The 22,260-nt window shown below is 39.7% G+C and overlaps 1 protein-coding gene across 3 annotated transcripts in view; it reads left to right on the top strand.

Moving 5' to 3' along the window:
• Positions 1 to 3,215: 3,215 nt before the first annotated feature.
• DDX6 (DEAD-box helicase 6) overlaps positions 3,216 to 22,260 on the top strand; it is a 35,349-nt gene continuing 16,304 nt past the window's right edge. The window contains exons 1-4 of one of the 3 annotated variants that reach the window (XM_075190764.1): positions 3,216 to 3,415; positions 4,140 to 4,201; positions 12,359 to 12,833; positions 14,172 to 14,235. In XM_075190764.1, the coding sequence (XP_075046865.1) occupies positions 12,637 to 12,833; positions 14,172 to 14,235 (261 nt within the window). In that variant the 5' untranslated portion in view covers positions 3,216 to 3,415; positions 4,140 to 4,201; positions 12,359 to 12,636. The other 2 variants (XM_075190763.1, XM_075190765.1) reach the window with 2 other exon arrangements.

Raw genomic sequence — 22,260 nt, 5'->3', positions numbered from 1 at the left:
AGCAGACTTTGATAACAGCCACAAACAAGATGTAAATATATGTTGTCAAGCAAAATAGCTACATTGGAGTTTCTTGGAAAGTCGCTGATGTAATTATGATGTTACTAGGGAATCACATTTAAGGGGAACTAGATGGATGCATGGAAGGTCTATTTCACTCTAAAAAGATCTTTACAAAATTTAAACAGAGCAACATAGATGTCACTCTCTCCTCAATCCTATATCAAGCATAAGACTGGGGAAAATATACCATTGTTTTTGGACCCTAAATTAAACATTGAGTAGAATACAGTATATTTTGGAATTGTTATACCTGGAAAAAGTCCTTTAACTTGAAGTACATTTCTGCAATAGTACTACCTACATAAGGGCTCATTCAGCAAGCACTATATAAGAATTTTCTCATGTCACATTCTGTCTACAGTGCATTTAACAAAGAGGGATCATTGATTTATGTGCCTGCTGTTCACACTCATAGCAAGTCATTAAATTAGAGCAGAACATCAGAAAACCGAGCATACAATTTTGCCTAGTTTTGCTCCGACCCAGTTATTGAGTTAACAACATAAATGTGCAGGCACAGGGATTAATTTAACATGATGACAAATGATGTAAACTGCTAATTTCCCTATAGAATGCCACATTAAATATATGTATTTGGTACAGTGCCATAACTAAACATTCTGGTGCCTTGGGAGAGACAGGGCATTTGACAAGTGGGTGTGGCCAACCTAATGTTTGGGTGTGGCTAGCACTTTACTGAAAGAATTATTTTACATATATATATATATATATATATATATATATATATATATATACATACTGTAACAAAAGGAGGCATTTAGCTGCCAATATACAGAGAAAGCAGGGAAGTAGAGTAAAACATTTGTGCAGTAATGCACCTAGAGTGAAGACTTATGTATGAAAAGCAATAGTTTAAATTTGGTTAAACTTACATGATCTGAAATCCTTCCTCTCAGCAAACAGACAGGGTGTGTCTGGTTGTGCAAACAGAGCCAGTGATGGGTGTTTTCTTTTAAAGAGAAGGTGGGTGTGTCACTTGTCCATCAAGCTAAGGCTGGGGGAGGAACATCATGTATAAAAGCTTGTTTGTTTCATTTGTTCAGAGAGACCAACGCTGGAATAGCTGGCTGGTCCTGAGAGAGAGCTGGTCTATGTATAGCTAGCGTTTAGGGTCTCCATGATTTCTGTGCAAGTATACGGTGTCAAAATATTTACCATCCTGACAATAAAGCACCATAAAAAGGAAGAAGTTGTTTGCATGTGCTTCTGCAGTAGCTGGCTCTTGCCACAATACACATATACACACAGTGGTGGGACTCCAATAAATTAACAACCAGCTCTCTGCCCTAATGACCATTTAAAGTATGCTAAAAATATATAGTGATAGGTATTCTAATATTGTATGCACCCAATATTGAAATAAGAACATCAAAACTGTCTGTGTGTTAAGGAATTTACACTGTAAGCCCCAATGGGGCAGGGAGTGATGTAAATGAGTTCTCTGTACAGCAGTGCGGAAAAAAATCATAAGTTTAGTTATTTTATGTAGAGGGCAAAGTAAATATTTATTTTACATAAATTGTTCACATATACTTAATTTGAATTTTGATACTAAATTGTCTGTCTTATTCGTATAATGCATCAATGTAACTCAAATACTGCAGTATGTGTAGGCTTAAGTTACTTTAATATATTGTGAAAAAATTGTCATGTCTTATCCCTCAAACATTGCTGGCAGATGTAGTTGAAATCCTTTTAATATTATGAATTTACTTCATATAATCAAATTTGAGGGGAGAGAGACTGACTTACAAGAGTTTGGTGCTTCTGCCCTTAAGTTCCGCAGTGGAACGCATTTGGGGGCAAATTCAATTCTTTTTTTTCCACGCCGCGAAAAAACTATTACCGTTAGTACGGTAATAGATAGCTGGATTTCAGCTCGCGGCTCAGGGAGCTGTGAGCTGAAATCCAGCGAGTAAATTACCGTATTAACGGTTTTTCTACGCACGATTACCGTAATAACGGTAATCGTACACGGACCGTGAGATTTTCGCCGTTTCCGCCGAGAATTGAATATGCCCCTTGGAACGCAAACTTGCGTTCCAAATGCCGAAGGGGGCAGAAGCACCAAACTCTTATAAGTCAGTCTCTCTCTCTCTTCAGCCCTTAAGCGGAACTTAAGGGCTTAAGGTATGGAGGCAGGGAGCGGGCGGCTGCTGCGCCCCCTTGGCCTTGCGCCCTGGGCGACGGCACCGCCTGCACCACCCTCGTTACGGCCCTTATTTGGTACTTGTTAATTAAATGGGTACCGCTTAATTCACCCACCTTTAGTTTAAGGGAGAGAGATGGATATAATGAATATACATGGGGGGTGACATGCTGTCTGCGGGATCAGCATGAGTGGCAGAGGATTGCCTGCACGGGCAGGGATGCAGGGGCGGGCTGGGCCGACTCACCGCTGTTAGGGACGGCTGCCGGATTTAATTTCACCGGATTTTTACCGGCGGCCGCATCCCGTGTCATGGGATGCGGCCGCCTGTGCGCCGCCCCCCCCCACGTCTGAAATCTGCCAGCCCGCGCCTGCAGGGATCACAGCTGGTATCAGGTGGGAATGTGGTGATAACTGAATTAACATGGGGGCGGGGAGCACAATTTGAGTGCATAGTTATCAGGTATGTTTTAAATAATCATAATACCTTATATGCGCTGATATATATATATACATATATATATATATATATATATATATATATATTTATATATATATATATTACACACACATATACATTCATTAGTCTAATACAGTGAAAATAACAAGCAAGCTACTGTTAGCTTCACTTTTCGCTGTTCTTTCATAAATATGTTACAAAAACAAAAGCTGTTTTCGTGCTGTTCATAACAAAAGACGTCGTTCCATTTAATTACAAGTGTGCGTACTGGTCCGCCATTACTCTGACACGATTAAAGAGACACGGTGGAGAAACGATAATTTACACTTTTTTTTAAAGAAAAAACGCGTTCCCCTTTAACAGATCTACAGAAAAATATCTCAATTCGTGGCTGGTTTTCCTTACAGCCCATGGTACTGTCGAACCGGAAGTGTATTGCTTCCACATAATAGTACGCGGAGCAACACCTAGAGCTTAGTGACACTGTACTGCCGAGCCTATTTCATAGCGGAAGGATACAGACGCGCGGCGCGGGGAGGGTTTAAAGGAGGAAGGAAGCCATTTTAGAGCTTCGATTTAGAAAAACGCACGGAGAAGAAACAAAAAAAAAAACAACAAATAATTAACAGTGATAGTACGATATAAATATATATAAAAATCAACAACGAGACACGACCGGAAGAAAAGGACAAGGCGGTGTCGAGGAATCGGAAGTGTTCGGGGTGCGTTGTGTAAGGTCTATCAAGGGGATATTGGACATGGAGGAGCGGGTGGGGTGATAGAATTGGGCCTTGCTTGCAAGGATCCGAAGGCTTGAGTGAGGTAGGAGTAATTGTCCTAATCAAGAGGGTACAGTACATACGGTTGCGACACTCCTGCTAGGAATAGGGTGGTAGTTGGTTCTCAGTAGCCCGGCACCTATCCGTCACCCAGAGCTCAATTTATTGTTCCTTTAGTAAGGTTTGAGTGTTCGACATGAAGTGCTACTTTATTTTATATAAACTGTATAACCGTTTACATATGCATATGTCAATCTATGGAATCGGCCATTCAGGATGTTTGTGTAGCCAGGTTATAAAGAATACTGGGCCCGTATAACGTAATAGACAGCAGTTTTTGGTCACCTGGTGTAAGATTTATATAGATAGCAATTGGCATATAGGAAAAATGTAACTAATTTTCTTCATCTGTGTTATGCATTCAAATGTTGCCATGTTGTCACTGTTGAGTAATACAGATGTACCAGTGTGTAAGCCTTTTTGTTTACATTCTGTAAACCGTTTTTCACAGTATCACTTTATTTTACACACACCTTGAAGAACATAAACATGCTTTCCATTTTTTCTAGCTATTGGTAGGTATACTCATGAACTGTGTTGTCCTGATAATATGATAGGCTACTACGTCATAAATGCAATATTTTTATTAGTTCTGTTTGCACGTTAGGCTTGGTCTGCCTGCAGTGAATTCAAATGGGTAGAAACCAGGAAAACAATGGGTAACAACACGTAAGTAAGTTTGGGGCGGAAAATAGACTTGCTAAAATAAAATCATGTATTTTACTTTCTCTGCTTACTGGATCCAGTGGATATCCTAATGCTTGCAATGGCCTGAGGAGGATATTGTATCCTGTTTTTGCAAGCTTTTTTGAGTTGTCGAAGCCCCTCCTGAGTAGCTTCTCAGCTTAGGGTTTTTGGTGATTATTTTAAAACATTTGCAAGTGACAAAAGATAATATTTGATATCTTCTGTCTTCCTGTGCAGTTTTCCTCTTATCAGCAGTTTCAGAATCAGAAGTTGCCCTGCAGTTTCCTCATAGGGCTTCTCCGAGTATGAAGTGCATAGGGAAAAATTCTCCCCCCATCATCATCATCATCAACATTTATTGATATAGCGCCAGCAAATTCCGTAGTGCTTTACAATTGGGAACAAAACAATACTGGGTAATGCCTCTGTAAGAGAACCCTGCTCTCAATTTACAATCTATGGCAGTGGATTACAAACTTTTTCAGTTCAAGGCACCCTTAGGGTCTCCAAAAAATTTTCAAGGCACCCCTAAGCCCAAATAATTACCAGGTAGTCCCCTGGCTTGCTTACCACTGGCCCTGGCCAAGGCACCCCTGTGAGATCTTCAAGGTACCCCAGGGAGCCACTGATCTATAGGATTCCTTTGCAAAATAACGTTTGCTAAATTTGTACATTGCTGAATTTGCTTTTAAAAGCTCCTGGACTACTGCACCAATATTGAAATTTTCAGATATGAATCATTGAGGTAAAATACACTTAGTGTTACCCTTATATTCTACGGTAGACCTATTAAAGCAGTAAAGTTTTAGCTACACACAGTTGCAGCTCCTTCCCTCATATTTTGGGCAGTGTCGTGATGAAATTTTGTATGAGTCAAAACTGATTTTACTGTTACATCACTGGTCCAGGTTGTTTGTATCATCCTAGCCATGCAGTGCAAATATGCCAAGCGGTTAGTCCAATATCTCTATGCCTGCTTGGAAAATGACTTGTTTCCTAACCTTGCAACAAGGAAGCATGCTGGGTATATTTAGTTAAGTATAAACGCTTGTTTTATGTATTTACATATTATTTTTATAATACATAGCCATTACTATATATTAATATCAAGTAATGGCTTTACTTTTTCAGTCAATTCGTCCCACTGGTTATTTTGAGTACAAGGCAATTATGGAGACAGATTATGCCTATAGGGTTATGCTTCCACCATGTTTGGGATTTATAGGATATTGTGGGGCTCAATAGGGAGGATAATAATATTGGAACCGCTGATAAAGTTGACAAATTGAAACTTGAATCATGAAACTCATCTGTTCAAAGACAAATAGCTCTTTACCTCTGATGAAACTGTCCACACATGACGGAGAAACGCGTCGTCTGACATCACTTCTGGGATCACATTTGGGGGTTGACTGTTGTCAGCTGCTGTGTGCGAGCAAGCTAACTGATACTCTCCGGATTGAATGACCATTTCAACGACCGTTACTGTCTGAGTCTTTGAATAGATCAGTCGTGATCTATTACTGAACTATTGGTTATTGCTGGATTTGAATTGATATCCTTATTGCACAAAGTTTGTTGAGTTAGTTGTTTCAACTGAGACGTCTATCTCTTTCTATATTATCCACTAAAAGTTACAACTCGGGTGCAAATGCACATAAAGTGGATTATCATTCGCTCTTCAATTTAGTGAAGAAAAACAATTTCCTAATCTATATACCAGCCTGTTGATAGAGAATATCCTGCATATAAAAGTGGAGACATTGGAGTGTTTGTATGGTTACAATTGAATTATTGGAGAATGCCATTATGTATCATATCTATTGCTGAGCCCTCAGATTAAATAGATTACAATAATTACTATCTATTCCGAACATAGCGTCTTGGCACCAATACAACATGTGTATGTGTGTGTGTATATATATATATATATATATATATATATATATATATATATATATATATATATATATATATATATATATATATATATATATATATATATATATATATATTTATTTTTTTTATTTTATTTATTTTTTTTCAATTCGGATTGCAATAGTTCAGGGGTCGGCAACCTTTTCCTATCATTGCACCAGCAAAAATGTCATTGAGCCCAGGTGTGCCAGTAGTGTGTGTGTGTATATAGAAATGTTCTGTATATGGTGGTAAGCCAGAATGCCAATTCTTCTACTGCTTTGATTGTAAAACTATAAAATTCCATCCACTTACATTTTTCATACCGCCATTACTAAATTTCCACTTCGACCACTGTGTATAAATATATATATTTATTTCTTCTTTTATCACGCTAATATCATGATAATATTAATAGTAATGGGACCAGCAAATAAACGTTCATGTTATGCCATACAATATTGCCCCAGTTCATATTATGTCACAGTAATACTCCCAATTAATTTCATGCCACACATAAATCACCCCAATCCTTATTATGCCACATAGTTGCCCCCCAATTCATATTATGCCATAGTTGCCCCCCAATACATAATATGCCACAGTTGCCCCCCATTTCATGATATGCCACACAGTTGCCCCCCATTTCATGATATGCCACACAGTTGCCCCCCATTTCATGATATGCCACACAGTTGCCCCCATTTCATGATATGCCACACAGTTGCCCCCAATTCATAATATGCCACACAGTTGCCCCCAATTCATAATATGCCACACAGTTGCCCCCCAATTCATAATATGCCACACAGTTGCCCCCCAATTCATAATATGCCACACAGTTGCCCCCCAATTCATAATATGCCACACAGTTGCCCCCCAATTCATAATATGCCACACAGTTGCCCCCCAATTCATAATATGCCACACAGTTGCCCCCCAATTCATAATATGCCACACAGTTGCCCCCCCAATTCATAATATGCCACACAGTTGCCCCAATTATTAATATGCCACACAGTTGCCTCCCCAATTAATATCATCATCATCAACATAAACATTTATTTATATAGCGCCAGCAAATTCCGTAGCGTTTTACAATTGGGAACAAACATTATAAGACAATACTGGGTAATACAGACAGAGAGGTAAGAGAACCCTGCTCGAAAGCTTACAGTCTATAGGACAATGGGAGTTAGAAACACAAGGGCATGTGCTACATCATATTGCACAATGGACCAACCAGACTGCAAAGGTAAAAGTACTGAGTGGGCTGTGTGTGTTGCAATGTTGGTCAGAAGGTTGTTGTCTTGCGTTAGCAGTGTAGAGGATGGCAATAGGGTAATCTAGGGAAATTAAGATGATGGTTGAGGAATCTCATAACCTTGTCTGAAGATGTGGGTTTTCAGTGAACGCTTGAAGGTTTGAAGACTAGAGGAAAGTCTTATTGTGCGTGGGAGGGAATTCCACAACGTGGGTGCAGCCCGGAAAAAATCCTGTAACCGAGAATGGGAGGATGTGATGAGAGTGGAGGAGAGACGTAGATCTTGTGCAGAACGGAGGTGTCGAGTAGGGAGATATTTCGAGACAAGTGAGGAAATGTATGTCGGTGCAATTTTGTTGATGGACTTGTATGTTAGTAGAAGAATTTTATATTGGATTCGTTGAAATACAGGCAGCCAATGTAGAGACTGACAGAATGGCTCAGCAGAGGAATAACGGTTTGTAAGGAAAATCAGTCTAGCCGCTGCGTGCAAAATAGATTGTTGGGGTTCAAGTCTGACTTTGGGAAGACAGTAAGGAGGGAATTGCAATAGTCGATGCGGGAGATGATGAGTGCATGAATTAATGTTTTTGCGGTGTCTTGTGTCAGATATGTGCGTATTCTGGAAATGTTCTTTAGGTGTATGTAACATGATTTAGATATAGAGTTGATGTGGGGAATAAACGACAGTTGTGAATCAAGGATTACACCTAGGCAACGAGCTTGCGGGGTGGGATTTATGGTCATGTTATCAATAGAAATGTCAGGCAGGAAGCTTCTGTTCTTGGGTGGGAATATTATTAATTCAGTTTTTGAAAGATTGAGTTTGAGTTGGCGAAGACATTCAAGATGAAATGGCAGAAAGACAGTCAGTAATGCGAGACAACACAGATGGTGAAAGATCAGGAGAGGATAGATTAATATGCCACACAGTTGCCCCCCCAATTCATAATATGCCACACAGTTGCCCCCCAATTCATAATATGCCACACAGTTGCCCCCCAATTCATAATATGCCACACAGTTGCCCCCCAATTCATAATATGCCACACAGTTGCCCCCCCAATTCATAATATGCCACAGTAATGCCACAAATTCTCTTTATACCTCACAAAGTGCCTCACAATATTTTTAAGATTCACAAAAATGCCCCCAATGACTGTTATACCTCACAATTGCCTCAAAAACACTTTTAAGCCACAAATATATAAATAAAAATTTATATAATTGTGTACTTGCCTCTTCCAGGCGTGATCCAGTCTGCAATGGTGCTTGGGAGGAACTGCACAGAGCTGAACTAAAAGGAATAAATGACAGCCAGAGAGAAGAGCTGAGCTCTTCTCCGGCTGTCATTTAAGACGGACGTAGGGGTCTGCGTGTCACCCTCTGCACACGTGCCGGGGATTGCCGACCCCTGCAATAGTTTGTGGTATACTTGTATATTTTAATACTTTATTTCATACAAGTGTGTATTTACAATTTGGTTGTTATATATGTATTGATGAATAAACCATTTGTCAACTTTCAGTGCTTCCCCAATATTTTCGAATTTTTTTTTTTGTTTTTATATGGACATTTTAGCAGATTGCCAGGAGGGATCTGCAGATAATGGTTGGTTGAAACTATATATAGGGTTAAGTCCCTAAGCGCCTGTATTGTGTGTCATTGTTCAATAGAGAGGACCCCATGAAGTGTATAAGATATGGGTGACTTATACTATTCTGCTGCATGTGAATGAGGTGTTAAACAGCCATCAAGTGGAGGAATTGACTTCGGATTGAAGTGGTGGACATCTGTTTTTGTATTTCTGAGGGTGTGGGGGGGGGGGGTAAGTTATTTCTTTCTCTGTATTACATTTAGTAATCTCAGACAATTTCCCTGAAATGTATGTCTAGTTCACCAGAGTGTAGGGATATCAAATGTTTTTATTTGGGTCCTTAAATTGCTTTAGACAGATACACGGATGTGCACTTTTTTGTAGAAAAAAAATAAAAATTCAGGGGTTTCCTGTGAAGATGTATCATGCAGCCTAAATCTGGACAAAAACTCCAGCCTAGTCATTGCAGCTAATTGTCTACTTCGGCTGGGTGATTGGATCCTTCCATCTTGGCTCTTTTATTTGTCTGTCTACAGTATGACACTGGCAATGTAACTGTCCTTTTACATTAAGGTGTTAAAAACTAGTCTTTCATAACAGCTGATCATAAAATACTTTTACTGTAATTGGACTGAGGCTTTTAACTTTGGTCTGATTAGTGCATATGTTATAATAAGAGTTACTATTTGCCATATTGGTGTTCTGTTCACATATCATTATTGAAGTACCATGCAGGGTAACTTTGGCAGACCTAGAGCATCTGTGTATATACCATTTGTAGAGTTTGAAATATAGTTAATTCATCTCTAAAATGTGCATCATTTCCTCGTGACTGTCCTTGATCTCAAAGACGCATATTTTAAAATGATTGAAAAAATTATGCTTGATCGTCCTATTTTTCTTCCTTGGTCATTCTCTTGTTAGTCTGTAATGTATGGAAAGGCTCTTTTCATTAGTAACCATGCTGCTGGTCTTGTATCGAGAACCATTAATAGGCTTGGGTTTTGAATCGCTTAATAGAAATATAACTGATTTTGGGACTTCCCTACTTGGACATTTACATGGTTATTTTAGAGTGGTATGGATTTCCACCCAGAAAACTGGTGGGGGTTGAAGGCCTCAAATGATCCTGCAGTTTGACAATACAATGAATAGGGATGCTGTTTCTTTCATACTGTAGCAATTCAGCTGCTGATGAGAATCACAGGATAGAGGTAATTTTGCAATGTCAGGCTTTGAAAGATTTTGTATTAAGGACTTTCTCTAAAAAATGTTAACTTGCTAATGAATGTTATCTTTGTACCCTCTTTAAAATGTATATACAATTTTGGCTAGTTTAAATGTATTAAACCCCCCCCCCCCCCCCCCCCCAGGTTGCCCATCGCTGCTATAGTGGATGATTTACCAATGTAAAGAGTTAAGTATGGGTTTTCATTAGATTAATGTCTTGTACTGTATGGAAGTGAGCTTGTTAGTGTGATGTTTTGTACTAGTTTGCAAACAATTTTGAGTAATGTACACTAATAATTTCAACTACCCTGTAGTAAAATTATTTTCCAAACTTAACGATATGCTGTTTGTTTTTGTAGCCATGAATTGTGGAGCTCTATCATCAGATGCTTCAGTGTAACCTATGTATTTGTAAACAAATTGCTGTAAAACTTGTCACATTACAATATGTAGTCTATACTGATATAATGCATGACCTGTCTGGGATCAGTATTTGTTCACTTTAGGTGTTTGCAGAGGGATGATCCATTTATTCCAATTGACTGAACAGTATGTCAACGTGCATTTAAGCAAATGATGCACACATGGCCAACTGTTTTTAGAAAATGTTCTATAGTGGCATTTAAAACTGGAGTTCACTTATAACTTAATGGGAATAGTGCTTAAATAAATGCCTATGCCCACTACTAACATTCTGGCATACAAAACAATGTTAGACTTGCTATATCAATTTAATAAAATCTGTTCATTGTCAACTATTACTTTGACACCATCAATGTGTGCCAAATGTCACTTCACTTTTGTTTGTACTCTGACATGACTGTTAGAGGTAATGTGAACAAAGCTGTTCTCACCCAAAATAGGTAGCATGACTGATTTAAAGCTTGTTATGGTCACCTTGCCCTTGCATATCTTATTTTGAGTCCTTAACATAATATTGACTTTAAATTTTGTATTAAAGGTGGAAACTTTACTGTAATATGGATCGATCTTCCCTATTTCTCCTTTTCAAACCTAGTCCATCCCTTACTTTACATTTTTAAAATTTTAAAGAGGTATGTGTGTATATGTATGTGCGTAAAATAAAGGTGTGTGTATATATACACTTTCTCATGCATGATTAATTTACACCTAATCTACATTGTCATGGATGGTGGGTTGTAAATATTTCACTATTTCTGTGACTTAACATTCTTAAATAAGACCTGTCATGTATACATTGCAAATACACTTATAAGAATTACCTCTCCCTAAATACTTTATTGTTAATGACTGCATTATATATCAAACTTTATGATTTGCCTGCTTCTTAAATGTGACTTTGAAACATGACTCTCCAGTATACTGGCATGATCACATGAGTGCATCAACAGTCTGTCATTATGGCACTGCTGGTTTGTGGGTATAAGCAGGTTGAGCCCAGCAAAGATGTGTCATTGAGCAGTGATTGGTGGATGATGGAAATAAGTAGTTGTAAATTTAAAAGTGGAAACGGGACAAATCCTTGGTAGTGATGCTCTCTTCGTTAAATAAAAGTTTGTCTGAAGGTGGACGTTCTTTTCTTAACATTACAAACAATTGTGTCCATATTACAGGGCAACCAGTTAGTCCTCATTCCAACACAAGCCACTTAATGTATTGACTGAGACTGGGTACACACTACAGAAAATTTCTCCTGATGCGATATCGTTAACTATTTTACAAACGTCTGAAAGTCCCCATCAGCATGCCGATTCATGCATACACACTGTAGATATTTAACACTATTTGCCATCCGATCTGATTCTCATCTGTCATAACCATTGTCTCAAAAGATCGTGACTCCATACACTATGTGCTTGCTTTAAAATTCTGTGAAGATGTTTCTAGCAAAAGTTAATAATGGCCTATAAGATGCTGTTAAATTAAGTTGTAATACATATTTGTTTTTATGTGCACTAACTTGTGGACTGCTGCAGCCTTTATTTCAGCTCCTTGTTCCATTTCAGTATGTAGGACTTGTCAAAACACCTTTGCAAACACCAGTGTAGATAGCCTTATTCAGAATTAGTTTTTTACATATATACTGATTTGCTGTATGTATATCTGTAATTTGTCTTGCACATCTTCTAATTATGTTATCTTCTTTTAGACTGCATTGAAAGAATTTAAGTGAAATCTACATCTGAGGGCTTTTTTTTATAAAGAAAGTTGATTTGGGGCATCAGAACAAGTGACTTCACAGTTCAAAGACTTTTAACAAGAACAAGCACTTGTTTGCGTTGCAATAACAAGGACTCATTTATTGAGCAAGACTTTATCTCTTCATTTTGAAGAGTCCTATAAACTGTTATTACAGTCTCTGTACTGACTTTCAAACCTTGTGAAGTTGAAAAAAACTTTCAAAGGGACACTTTAATAGAAAACAAAATGAGCACCACAAGAACAGAGAACCCTGTTTTAATGGGTCTGTCCAGTCAGAATGGGCAATTGAGGGGCCCAGTGAAACCCAATGCAGGGCCCGGAAGTGGGGGAACACAGACACAGCAAATAAACCAGCTGAAAAATGCCAGCACAATCAATAATGGAAGTCAGCAGCAAGCACAGAGTATGGGCAGTGGTATTAAGTGAGTATTTATGCCTCTTTGTTTTATACTTTGTATAAGTTAGCTGTTAAAACAAAACCAAAAGCTTTTTTCCTTAACTTGTTTGTTTTTCAGTCTCGACTTTCTCAGTGAACAGGAAATTAACATTTTCTTTTTTTTTTTTTTTTTTGTTGGAGCATTGGCAATAGCCAAACATATCTTTTATGGATGGGCTTACATTTTTAGTGTCAGGCATTTCTGCTTGATGCCTGGGAAAAGGTCACTGGCGAGTAAGTGTATTTCCAATTAATTGGAACATTTCATTGAAAACCAGTGTGATTATTTAACAGAATAGGAGGGGAATGTTAGGTGAATGTTCTTAATTTTGAAAGTAGGACCTGACCTGTCTGAACGTTTAGATTAGTACCGTATTACTATAATGGGCAAAAGACACTTTAGTGTAGACACTGAAATGTGTTCTATTCTCATTATGCAATTAGAAGTTTCCGAACTGCAAAAGCCTGAAACACACAAAATGGAAGTGCACAAACTGTTTCTATTAGCGAAACACCCTGTGAATAAAGCCTCAATAATTCACATTTGCATAACAGCTGCAAGGGAATGGCATGTGGAACTAGTTTGCTCAACTGTACAATATTATGAACGGTTTGTAATTGGCAGCTTGCCGACTGCTACTATTGTAAAATGGTGGAGTAGTGGCTTCAAGATTCTCAAGTGCCGTCTTGAAATGGCTGGCAGAAAATGGTCAGCGCTCTTGGTTCACCATCTGAATCCCCAGCCTTGGATCCTGCAATTTAGAGATGGTCTTGATAGTAAACACTCCTGCTTCCTCAAGAGAGAACTTTGTGGTCATGGCAGTCACATTGCAAGGATTTTCCCAAACAGAGAAATCTAAGGGCACTGTTGACGAGACTAGTCTCTTGCTTGCCAAAGCTTTGATTCATGGTAACTGATCTTCATAAAAATGGCTATTGGCGCTAATTTAGACAATCTTCCAGTGTTGGCAAAATGCAAGACCGCATTGCTATGCTTTCAAGAGATATCTTATTACATTTTAGGTAATGAGCTTTCATTGACTACATGTTACAAAATAGTATCTTGAAATGTTATTTTGCCTAGTTTGAATTTGTTTTAACATGAAGAAAACTTGCTTCCATGATTCTACTAAAAGAACATCTTTCTCCTGAGAAAAATATAAAATTCACTTGGTAAAGGTCAAAAAAACAATTACCCAAACCTAAAAATTCTTAGTCATGAAGTAGCTAAGCAATGTCAGAAATAGGAACAAAACTCTCTGGACAATAGATGCATTTAATGCTGGCATTACCTGTGGTTTCTCATCAATATTTTTGCTTATAGACCTGGTGATGACTGGAAGAAGACATTAAAACTCCCTCCAAAAGATCTTCGAATCAAGACTTCGGTAAGATGTGGCTTTCCTTTGTTTATAATATTTATATAGTAGGAATGTAGCTAATACATCTTTGCAATTTTCATCCACAAGTCATCCCACATCAAATCAACAAAGGGTTTCAAATTGACCCTTTTGTAATGAAATTTGATATAATGCTGTCGTGTGTAAAGAAAATCCCCAAATTCTTAGGTTACATACACTGGTTTTGCAGTTATATGCCTTTAAATTTTTTTTAAACAAGAAATTGGCTTTTAACGTTTTTTTAAAATGCATTTGTAGCTCGCTTGATTGATATAGAGAGTTGGGTAAGGTCTCATAAAAGCCCATAAAAAGGTTTTAAATATGACATATAACACAACAGTATTTATTCTTGTTTTTTTAGAACATATTTTATTACAAGGTTTTTCAAGTTTTAACAGCATAAAGGTTAGGACATAAATTGGTATAAAAAATTAAGAACTTTGTTTATAGTACAAAACAGCGTTGTAAATGGGGGGGGGGGGAGAAGAGGTTTGAGAAAAAAGAAGCAAAAAGAGCAGGAATAGGGGGGGAAGGGAGGAGTTAGTGGGGAACTTGGGGGAATAGGAAGGAAGTACGACCTGCAGTCCCTGTCCTTAGCATTAAATCGCATACTAAATATCTGATATTTGCGAAGTCCGTTATGTCAGTTTCTGCTTCAAGAGGTACTTGATCGTTCTACTCCGCAAGAAGTAAGCCAAGGTTGCCAGATATTTCAAAATTTATTGGGTTGGTCATGAAGTATGCTCAGAGTGGTAAGTCTGCCAAATTCTATTGATTTCAGGCAACATAATTGGTTCTAGTGGTTTACAGTTTGCTGCTACCACGCATGTGGCAGCATTAAGTATATGGCTCAAGTGCTGTTGCATGTTTGTCAATGTCTGGTGTTGGTCTGTGCAGGAGTGAATAGGAAGGACATGGAGGAATTTGAGCGAAGTGACTCTAAGGATTATATTATGTACGTTTTGCCAGAATCTGACAATCTTAGGCCATGACCACCAAATATGTAAAAATGAGCTCTCATGTCCACAGGATCTCTAGCAACAACTGGGAGAATCAGGGAATATGGCTTTTAGATGGGTGGGAACTAAATACCACCTATGTAGCAGCACACTCTGGTCCGCACACAGATAGAGCTCTTGGTAATTTGTGTCCTGATTTTGGCCCATTCGTCAGTCTCCAGCACTACTCCAAGGTCTTCCTCCCATTTTATCTCGTATCGATCTTTGACGGGTTGACGAAATGTCACCAAAAGATTATAGAATGCAGAGATTAAGCCAGTGGGGAGGCATTTGCTTTGACAAAAAGATTCTAAAGGCGTGAGTTGGTAAAAGGTTTTGAACACTGGGATTGAATGATATAGATGTCTTAATTGGAGATATTGATAGAAGCGCAGGGAAAGGCTGGATTACTCCACAGCGGGAACATAATTTTAGGATTTGCTATCAAATGTAATGCACAAGTACTATAGTCCCATATCTAGAGTGAGAAGCGGGTAGTGGATGGGAGCGAGGGGAGTGGCGGACTGTTTGATTGAAAGCCATAGGAGGGTGTAGGGTGAGAGTAGCTTCTATGTCGACCCATAATCTAGTGCCAGGTGGGGAGTGAAATAGGACTAGTTGCGTCAGATGTGTAGCAATGTAATATTTAGAGATATTGGGAAGGCCCGCCCTCGGGTTTGATTAAATGTACGGGGTTGTACTCAAGGTCGTTTGCCTGCCTAAACAAAACGAGCTATTTGTTTCTGAAGGATATTAAGTGCAAGCGACAGTACTCGAATAGGGAGCGTCTAAAACAGATTCAGAATTCGTGGCACTAGATTCATTTTCACCACTGCTATGCGGTCCAGCCAAAAGATGTATAACCTATCCGATTTCTCAAGGTCTCACTTAAGTTCAAAAGTTGGGGAAAATTAGCAGCAAACAATTGACTATATTGGCTTGTCAAGTAGATTCCCAGGTACTTGAGTTTGTCTGCTTGCCATCTAAAGTTTTAGTGACGCTTCAGAGTCCAGGAGGTGAGAAGGTAAGTTGAGTGGGAGGATTTCAGATTTGTCCATATTGACTTAAAAGTTAGATATTGCACCATATTCACGGAGTTCGCTCTGTACAGAAGGGAGGGAAGTGAGGGGATTGGCAATTGTTAGTAGGATATCGTCCGCATACATGGAGATCTTGTAGTCAGTCTTACCTGCCTGGATCCCTCCGATCGGGAGGTTACTGCGAACTCTATATGCCAGTGGTTCCATCGTAAGAGCAAATAACAAAGGGGAGAGCGGGCATCCTTGTCAAGTGCCGTTAGTAATTTGAAATGCAGGCGACACAGTGCCGTCGGCCCATACAGTAGCTGAGGGGTTGTAATATAAGGAAGCTAGCCCAGACACAAATTGACCTTTAAAACCCGTTGCTTCAAGGTTAGACCTCAAGAGCCACAAGACCCCGACGAAAGCCTTTTCTGCATCAAGGGACCCCACCAGAGCAGGGATCGGAGCCTGGTTACCTGCTTCAATTAGGTTAATTGCTCGTCTTGTATTATCTGCTCCCTGGCGAGTGGGGATGAAGCCCACCTAATCAGCATGGACCAGAGCAGGAATCGCTTGGGCTAGCCTGTTCGCAAGCAATTTAGCAAATGGCTTTAAATCTACATTCAGTAGAGATGGCTCAGTGACTAGGTTCTCGGCCCTCATTGAAGATAAGTCATATCTGCATTGGTAGTGTCGCTTTCGAAATTTTTACCATTTAATATTGCTCTAAAAAGGATAGGAGCATAGGCGCCAGATCAGGAGCAAATGTTTAATATAATGCTGTAAGGCCGTCTGGGCCCTGTGCTGCTGAGTTTCTGAGGGTTTTAAGTCTTTGACCTCTTTCAATGTAATCTCGGCATTAAGTATTGACAGTTGCACTTCTGTGAAGCGCGGAAGAGAACACATTCAGAGGTATTTGATTATGAAAAATGTCTGGGGGATCTGCAGGCGGGGGGAGGTTATATAATGAGTTTTAATAGGTACTGGATCGATTTGCTATAACCTGAGGATCGTATAGAAAGTGCTGTGCCTGATCTCTAATGGCCGCAATGCGATTGCGAGCACGTTTGTTCTGGAGCCTACGTGCCAGCAGTGTGTCAACCTTGTCTCCTTTTTCATAGTAATGCTGTTTAAGCCAAATGAAGTGTCTTTTGCAGCAAGTAATTTGTCTAGCTGTCCTCTCAGGGCTAGTAGTTTAAGATAGGTTTTGCGTTTGTGGTATCTTTGGTGTCTGATTGTAAGGGTTTGTATTTGAGATTCTAAGTTGGTTACTATCTGTAACTTTTTCTCATGTGAGGCAAGACTGATCAAACGGCCTCTAGTTGCCTTATGGGTTTCCCATCTAATATTGGGAGTTGTTTCATCTGGACTATTGTCTGTTTGAAAATCAAGTAGGGCTTGTCTTATTGTACTGAGGTTTTCCTTCAGAAACAGGTGGTCATTCAGTCTCCACCGGTATCGTGGCATGAACAGTGGTAAGATGTCAGGTTGCAAAGTCATAGCCGAGTGGTCCGACCAAGGAACTGGTGCAGTGGTAGCTGATTTTAGGTTCTGTGTCGTCTGAGCATCTACAAAGAGCATATCTAACCTAGCGTATGTTCCATGTGGCTTTGAGTAGTGCGTATAAGTTCTATTAAGGTATAGCACTATCCACGTGTCATTTAGATTAGAGTGGGTGAGTAGGGATTGCAATTTAGAGCCTTTAAGAATAGTACAACTGCTGCATGAAGGTTGTGAACTGTCTTTTTGTGTGTTTTAAACCATATCAAAATCGCCCTCTACTATTACTTTTCCTATCTTAGATTGTGAGAATCTGGCAAAAAAGTGAGTGAAGGTGTTTTGGGAGGTATTGGGAGCATATACCGTGGCTAAGGTAATAGGTACGTGCTAGAGGGAGCCCGTTAAAATAATGAATCGACCTTGGTGGTCTGCATAGGTTGTCTCAATTATCAGCGGGAGAGTATGGGGAACAATCACTGAGGGTATTGTTTACATTACAACTTTCGGGAGTGTCGTTTCAGCTACTGAATTAATATTGCATGCTTCTGTGGGGTATTGAGACCATTAACATTAATGGTCAGAATCGAAAGAGTCATGGTTGATACCAGTGATATTTCGACCAAGGTAGGTTGAGATAGCGTAATAGGTGAAGTAAGACACCAGGTTGAGGTGTGAAAATTAAAAAGGGGGAGGAAAGGGTTAGTGGCAGCTTAGGGGGATCAGTCCAAGGGGAAGAAGATAGCTTGACTGGCAAGACATGTCTTCCGAAAAATGAAATCAGTACATTCTGTGTACTTGGAGAATGCGGGTGGTGGTTGTGTTGCAAAGGGGGACATTTGGTAGAGGGGAATTCTAGGAATTATGAACCGGTAAGTATATGTAATTTGATTAATGAAATGGGAGAGAAACATTTGAGGGGGAACGGGATATTTTAAAGAAACAGTAAATCACATAAATACTTGAGTCACAACAATCAACATTAACTGTAAACTATAACATGGCCAAATCAGCATTCTCAGTAAAGGCACGCTCGGCTTAGGCGTTGCCAGGCCAATGCCTTACATATAATCTAAAAGACCATTTGCATCATAATCCGGGGAGCAGCTCAGAAATCATAATGAGTTATAATTGATAGACTGTCCCCCAGACCATGAGGCACTCTTCCCATTAAGGTCCCAGATGGGTTGACCAATCGGTAAGGCTTGTAATGCGTTCTTCAATCTCATAGTTGGATACACTTATACATATTTAACAGGGCACGAGGGCCTCTCCCAATATGGTTTAACTAAAAACATGAGTAACTCACCCCCCCCCCCCTTCCCCGAATTACCTCAAGCAATTTAAGAGCATTTGAGATTACTGGTAAATATGTATCAACATTATCAGTTAACTATAATGTTACCAAAACAGTGTTCTCAACTAAGGCATCCTCGGCCCAAGCATTGTCTGGCCCATGTCTATCTATTAATGTAAGAGTTCATCTGCACCATAATCCGGGGAGCAGCTCAGAAATTCCTAAGAACTACAGGTGATGGGTCCTTCCCCAGGTCACAAGGCTAAATTTTTCTATTAACTTATTGCCTATTGTAACCAGTTGGCTAGCCCATCTGGGACCTAAAAGTAAGATTCAGCAACACTTACATTATACTCTATAAACAAAGTTTACTTGTCTTCTGAAAAGTCCTCGGCCTCATAGCTGGATACACCCATCAATATTTGACAGGGCACGAGGGCCTCTCTCGACATGACTTAACTAAAATCACGAGTAGCTTATTCCAGTTGTCTCAAGCAATTTCAGGAAACTTGTAAGTAGTAGTCAATCTATGTGCAACCTTTAGTTTGAGTTCCTTCTGTTTGTGTCCACAAGGCCATAGGGGCAGTTGGTCTTGTAGCTTCTGTTGTGTTAATTGCTGGGATCGAGGAAGTCGCTATTCTTAGCGTTGGCAGAAGGGCTGCTCCTTGATTCAGTGTCTTGACTTTGTGGGACTGACCCTCGTGTCCTATCAAGGGGTGGAACGGAAAACCCCATTGATGATGAATTTTATGGTAATGCTGGAGTTTGGTAATTGGGGCAAGGTCCCGTCGCTTTTGCAGAGTAGTAGGGGCCAAGTCCTAATATACTTGGAGATCAGCTCCTTCAAAAGTAAGTCATGCGGCAGTTCGGGTAGCCATGGTGAATTGTTCCTTGTATTTATAGTAGTGGAATTGAACAATGATATCTCTGGTTGGTTCAGCGAGGGTTTCGGGCGTAGCGCTCTCTGTTTGGACCTCTACCGTCCATTTAGCCACTAGTTTGTGCGTTGACTTCCTGCTCTGTGGGCATTATCGGCTCTAAGCGTGAGTTGGATTGAGAGGGCCCACGGACGACCCCAATTGTACAGGATGAGGATGCAAGGTGCACTTTAAGTTCCTAAACAGATGCAGCTTCACTGTGAGAGCTTGTAAAGATTTGATAGCCACAATCTGTGGTGCAATATAGCGTGCACTAGGTGGCAGCAGCATGTGATAATGATTACTCGGATGCTGATAATAAGCTGCTGGAATAAGATCAAGTGGCTGCTGAAATGTGTCGAACTGTGCAGATATCTTCTCCCTTCAGTCACCACAGCGTGGATAGAGAAGTGGGCACCATTGGGCTGTCTTGGCAACTAAACAGCTGCTCCTCGCCGTCCACCGAGCCCCAGTGTAAATCCCAGCAGGCACCACTCCGAACTGAACAGTATATTTAAATAAAAATTAAAAATGTAAAATTTTAAAAATTTCATTTTTCTCAATCTGTTTTTAAATTCTTGAAAAACATCTCAAATTGTTCATACTGTTAAATCCCCAACATTTTATTTTCAGATCATGAGATCTGCTACAGGAGCTTTCACTTAGGACTGTTAGTTCTCATTTTATTATTATTTTAACATCTAGGCCTGTTCATTATTTTTAATGTATCTCTCTTTAAACAATCCATTTGATGTATGTTATGTACAATGACAGTTTTATACTAAAATATTTAAAACATTTATGATTATTTCATGTCTTTCACATATTGTAAGAAAGCTTACTACAGATTACTATTTGGTGCTGCTGATCTGGGTAGATGGTGCTACTGGATGGGTTGGAACTTGTTGAAGGATTCATTTGTTTTAGTATTTCCATTTCAGAAAGGGTGTACATTCAACCTGTTGGAGTTAACGGATTCACCTTACACTTAACATCTACCATAGTGATCCATAAAACATTCGGCTTCCATGGGTATGAAAAAGGTGGAGATGGACCAGCTGGATGGAGGAATGTGACTTTTGCTTAATCAATTTCATCTTTCTCCAGAGTAAATGCGAGCCACCATTTGTTGTCATAGACAGCAGTTACATACTCTCTGATGTCAGCAAGTGGAAGCTGGTACTACATTATCTTGAGGAACTGAATAATGACTCTTGCTTTTTTTTTAAAGTGTCCCAAGTTTTCTGCGGCTGGCACAAACTTTTGCAACTTTTGGCATTTAAGAAAATATTTTACACATCCATTCTAAAACGGTTCTCAACCCCTTATTAGATTAGTATGATTAGCCTTATAGAAAGGGTTGAACCAATAAGGTAACTGTCGCGTTTCTCCATCTTTATTTCTCTAAACCAATTTAAACACCACAGCCGGCTCAGACTTGGCTGCTGGGGAGTCGGGGAAATAAATCCCATAAGACTCTGCTGAGGGGTGAGAGGAGCATGTGCTCAGCTCTTATTGGAGGAGCCCATCACATGCTCCTCTGACCCGTGGAGATCAGCAGCAGCCTCATGGGCTGTGCATTCTCTTCTCTGCCTGGCTTGGTGACTATGGCTGCTTCTTGTGAGTACAGTGTTGCGCTCAGTTTCTCCCTCCCGGCACCCCTTCTCCCAAGTTGCTGATCGTCCCTGCTCCCAGCACATGTTCCCAGTCTGATATTCCACTGTAATTAAACACTCTGCTTTTTCAAATGTGACCCAAATGGTCCAGGGCCCGGAAAGTTTTGGATGGGCTTATATTAGTGACAAAGGGGCTTTTCTTCACTGATTAAAGCCCTCCCAAACCTAACCTGTCCCTGTAAAACAGGCTTGTCCAACCTGCGGCCCTCCAGGTGTTGTGAAACTACATGCCCCAGCATGCTTTGCCAGTAGACAACCGGTTGATAGCTGAAAGGGCATGCTGGGACTTGTAGTTTCACAACATCTGGAGGGCCGCAGGTTGGACAGGCCTGCTGTAAAAGGTAGGCCTATTCAACAAAATGTAAGCGTCTTTCCATGTAGAGTATCTTTCCACTTAAGTTTATATGCCTGTGCAGAAGTGAGAGCAGTTGATGTCTAAAATTGTGTCCCCAAACACACCTGAAGAGGAATGTGAATTCCTCTAATGAGGTGAACTAGAAAAAATGGTATTTTGTTGATTTTCTCAGATGTGTAGTGCCTCAATAAATACAATTTTCTTGAATTGCTCAAAACTAAAAGCTCTTGTAGCAGATGATCCCAAAATAA

This window comes from Mixophyes fleayi, chromosome 11 (genome assembly GCF_038048845.1).
Source record: "Mixophyes fleayi isolate aMixFle1 chromosome 11, aMixFle1.hap1, whole genome shotgun sequence".
NCBI classification, from domain to species: domain Eukaryota; kingdom Metazoa; phylum Chordata; class Amphibia; order Anura; family Limnodynastidae; genus Mixophyes; species Mixophyes fleayi.
Note: the sequence above shows the minus strand (reverse complement) of the source record. Positions and strands in the feature narration are given on the sequence as shown.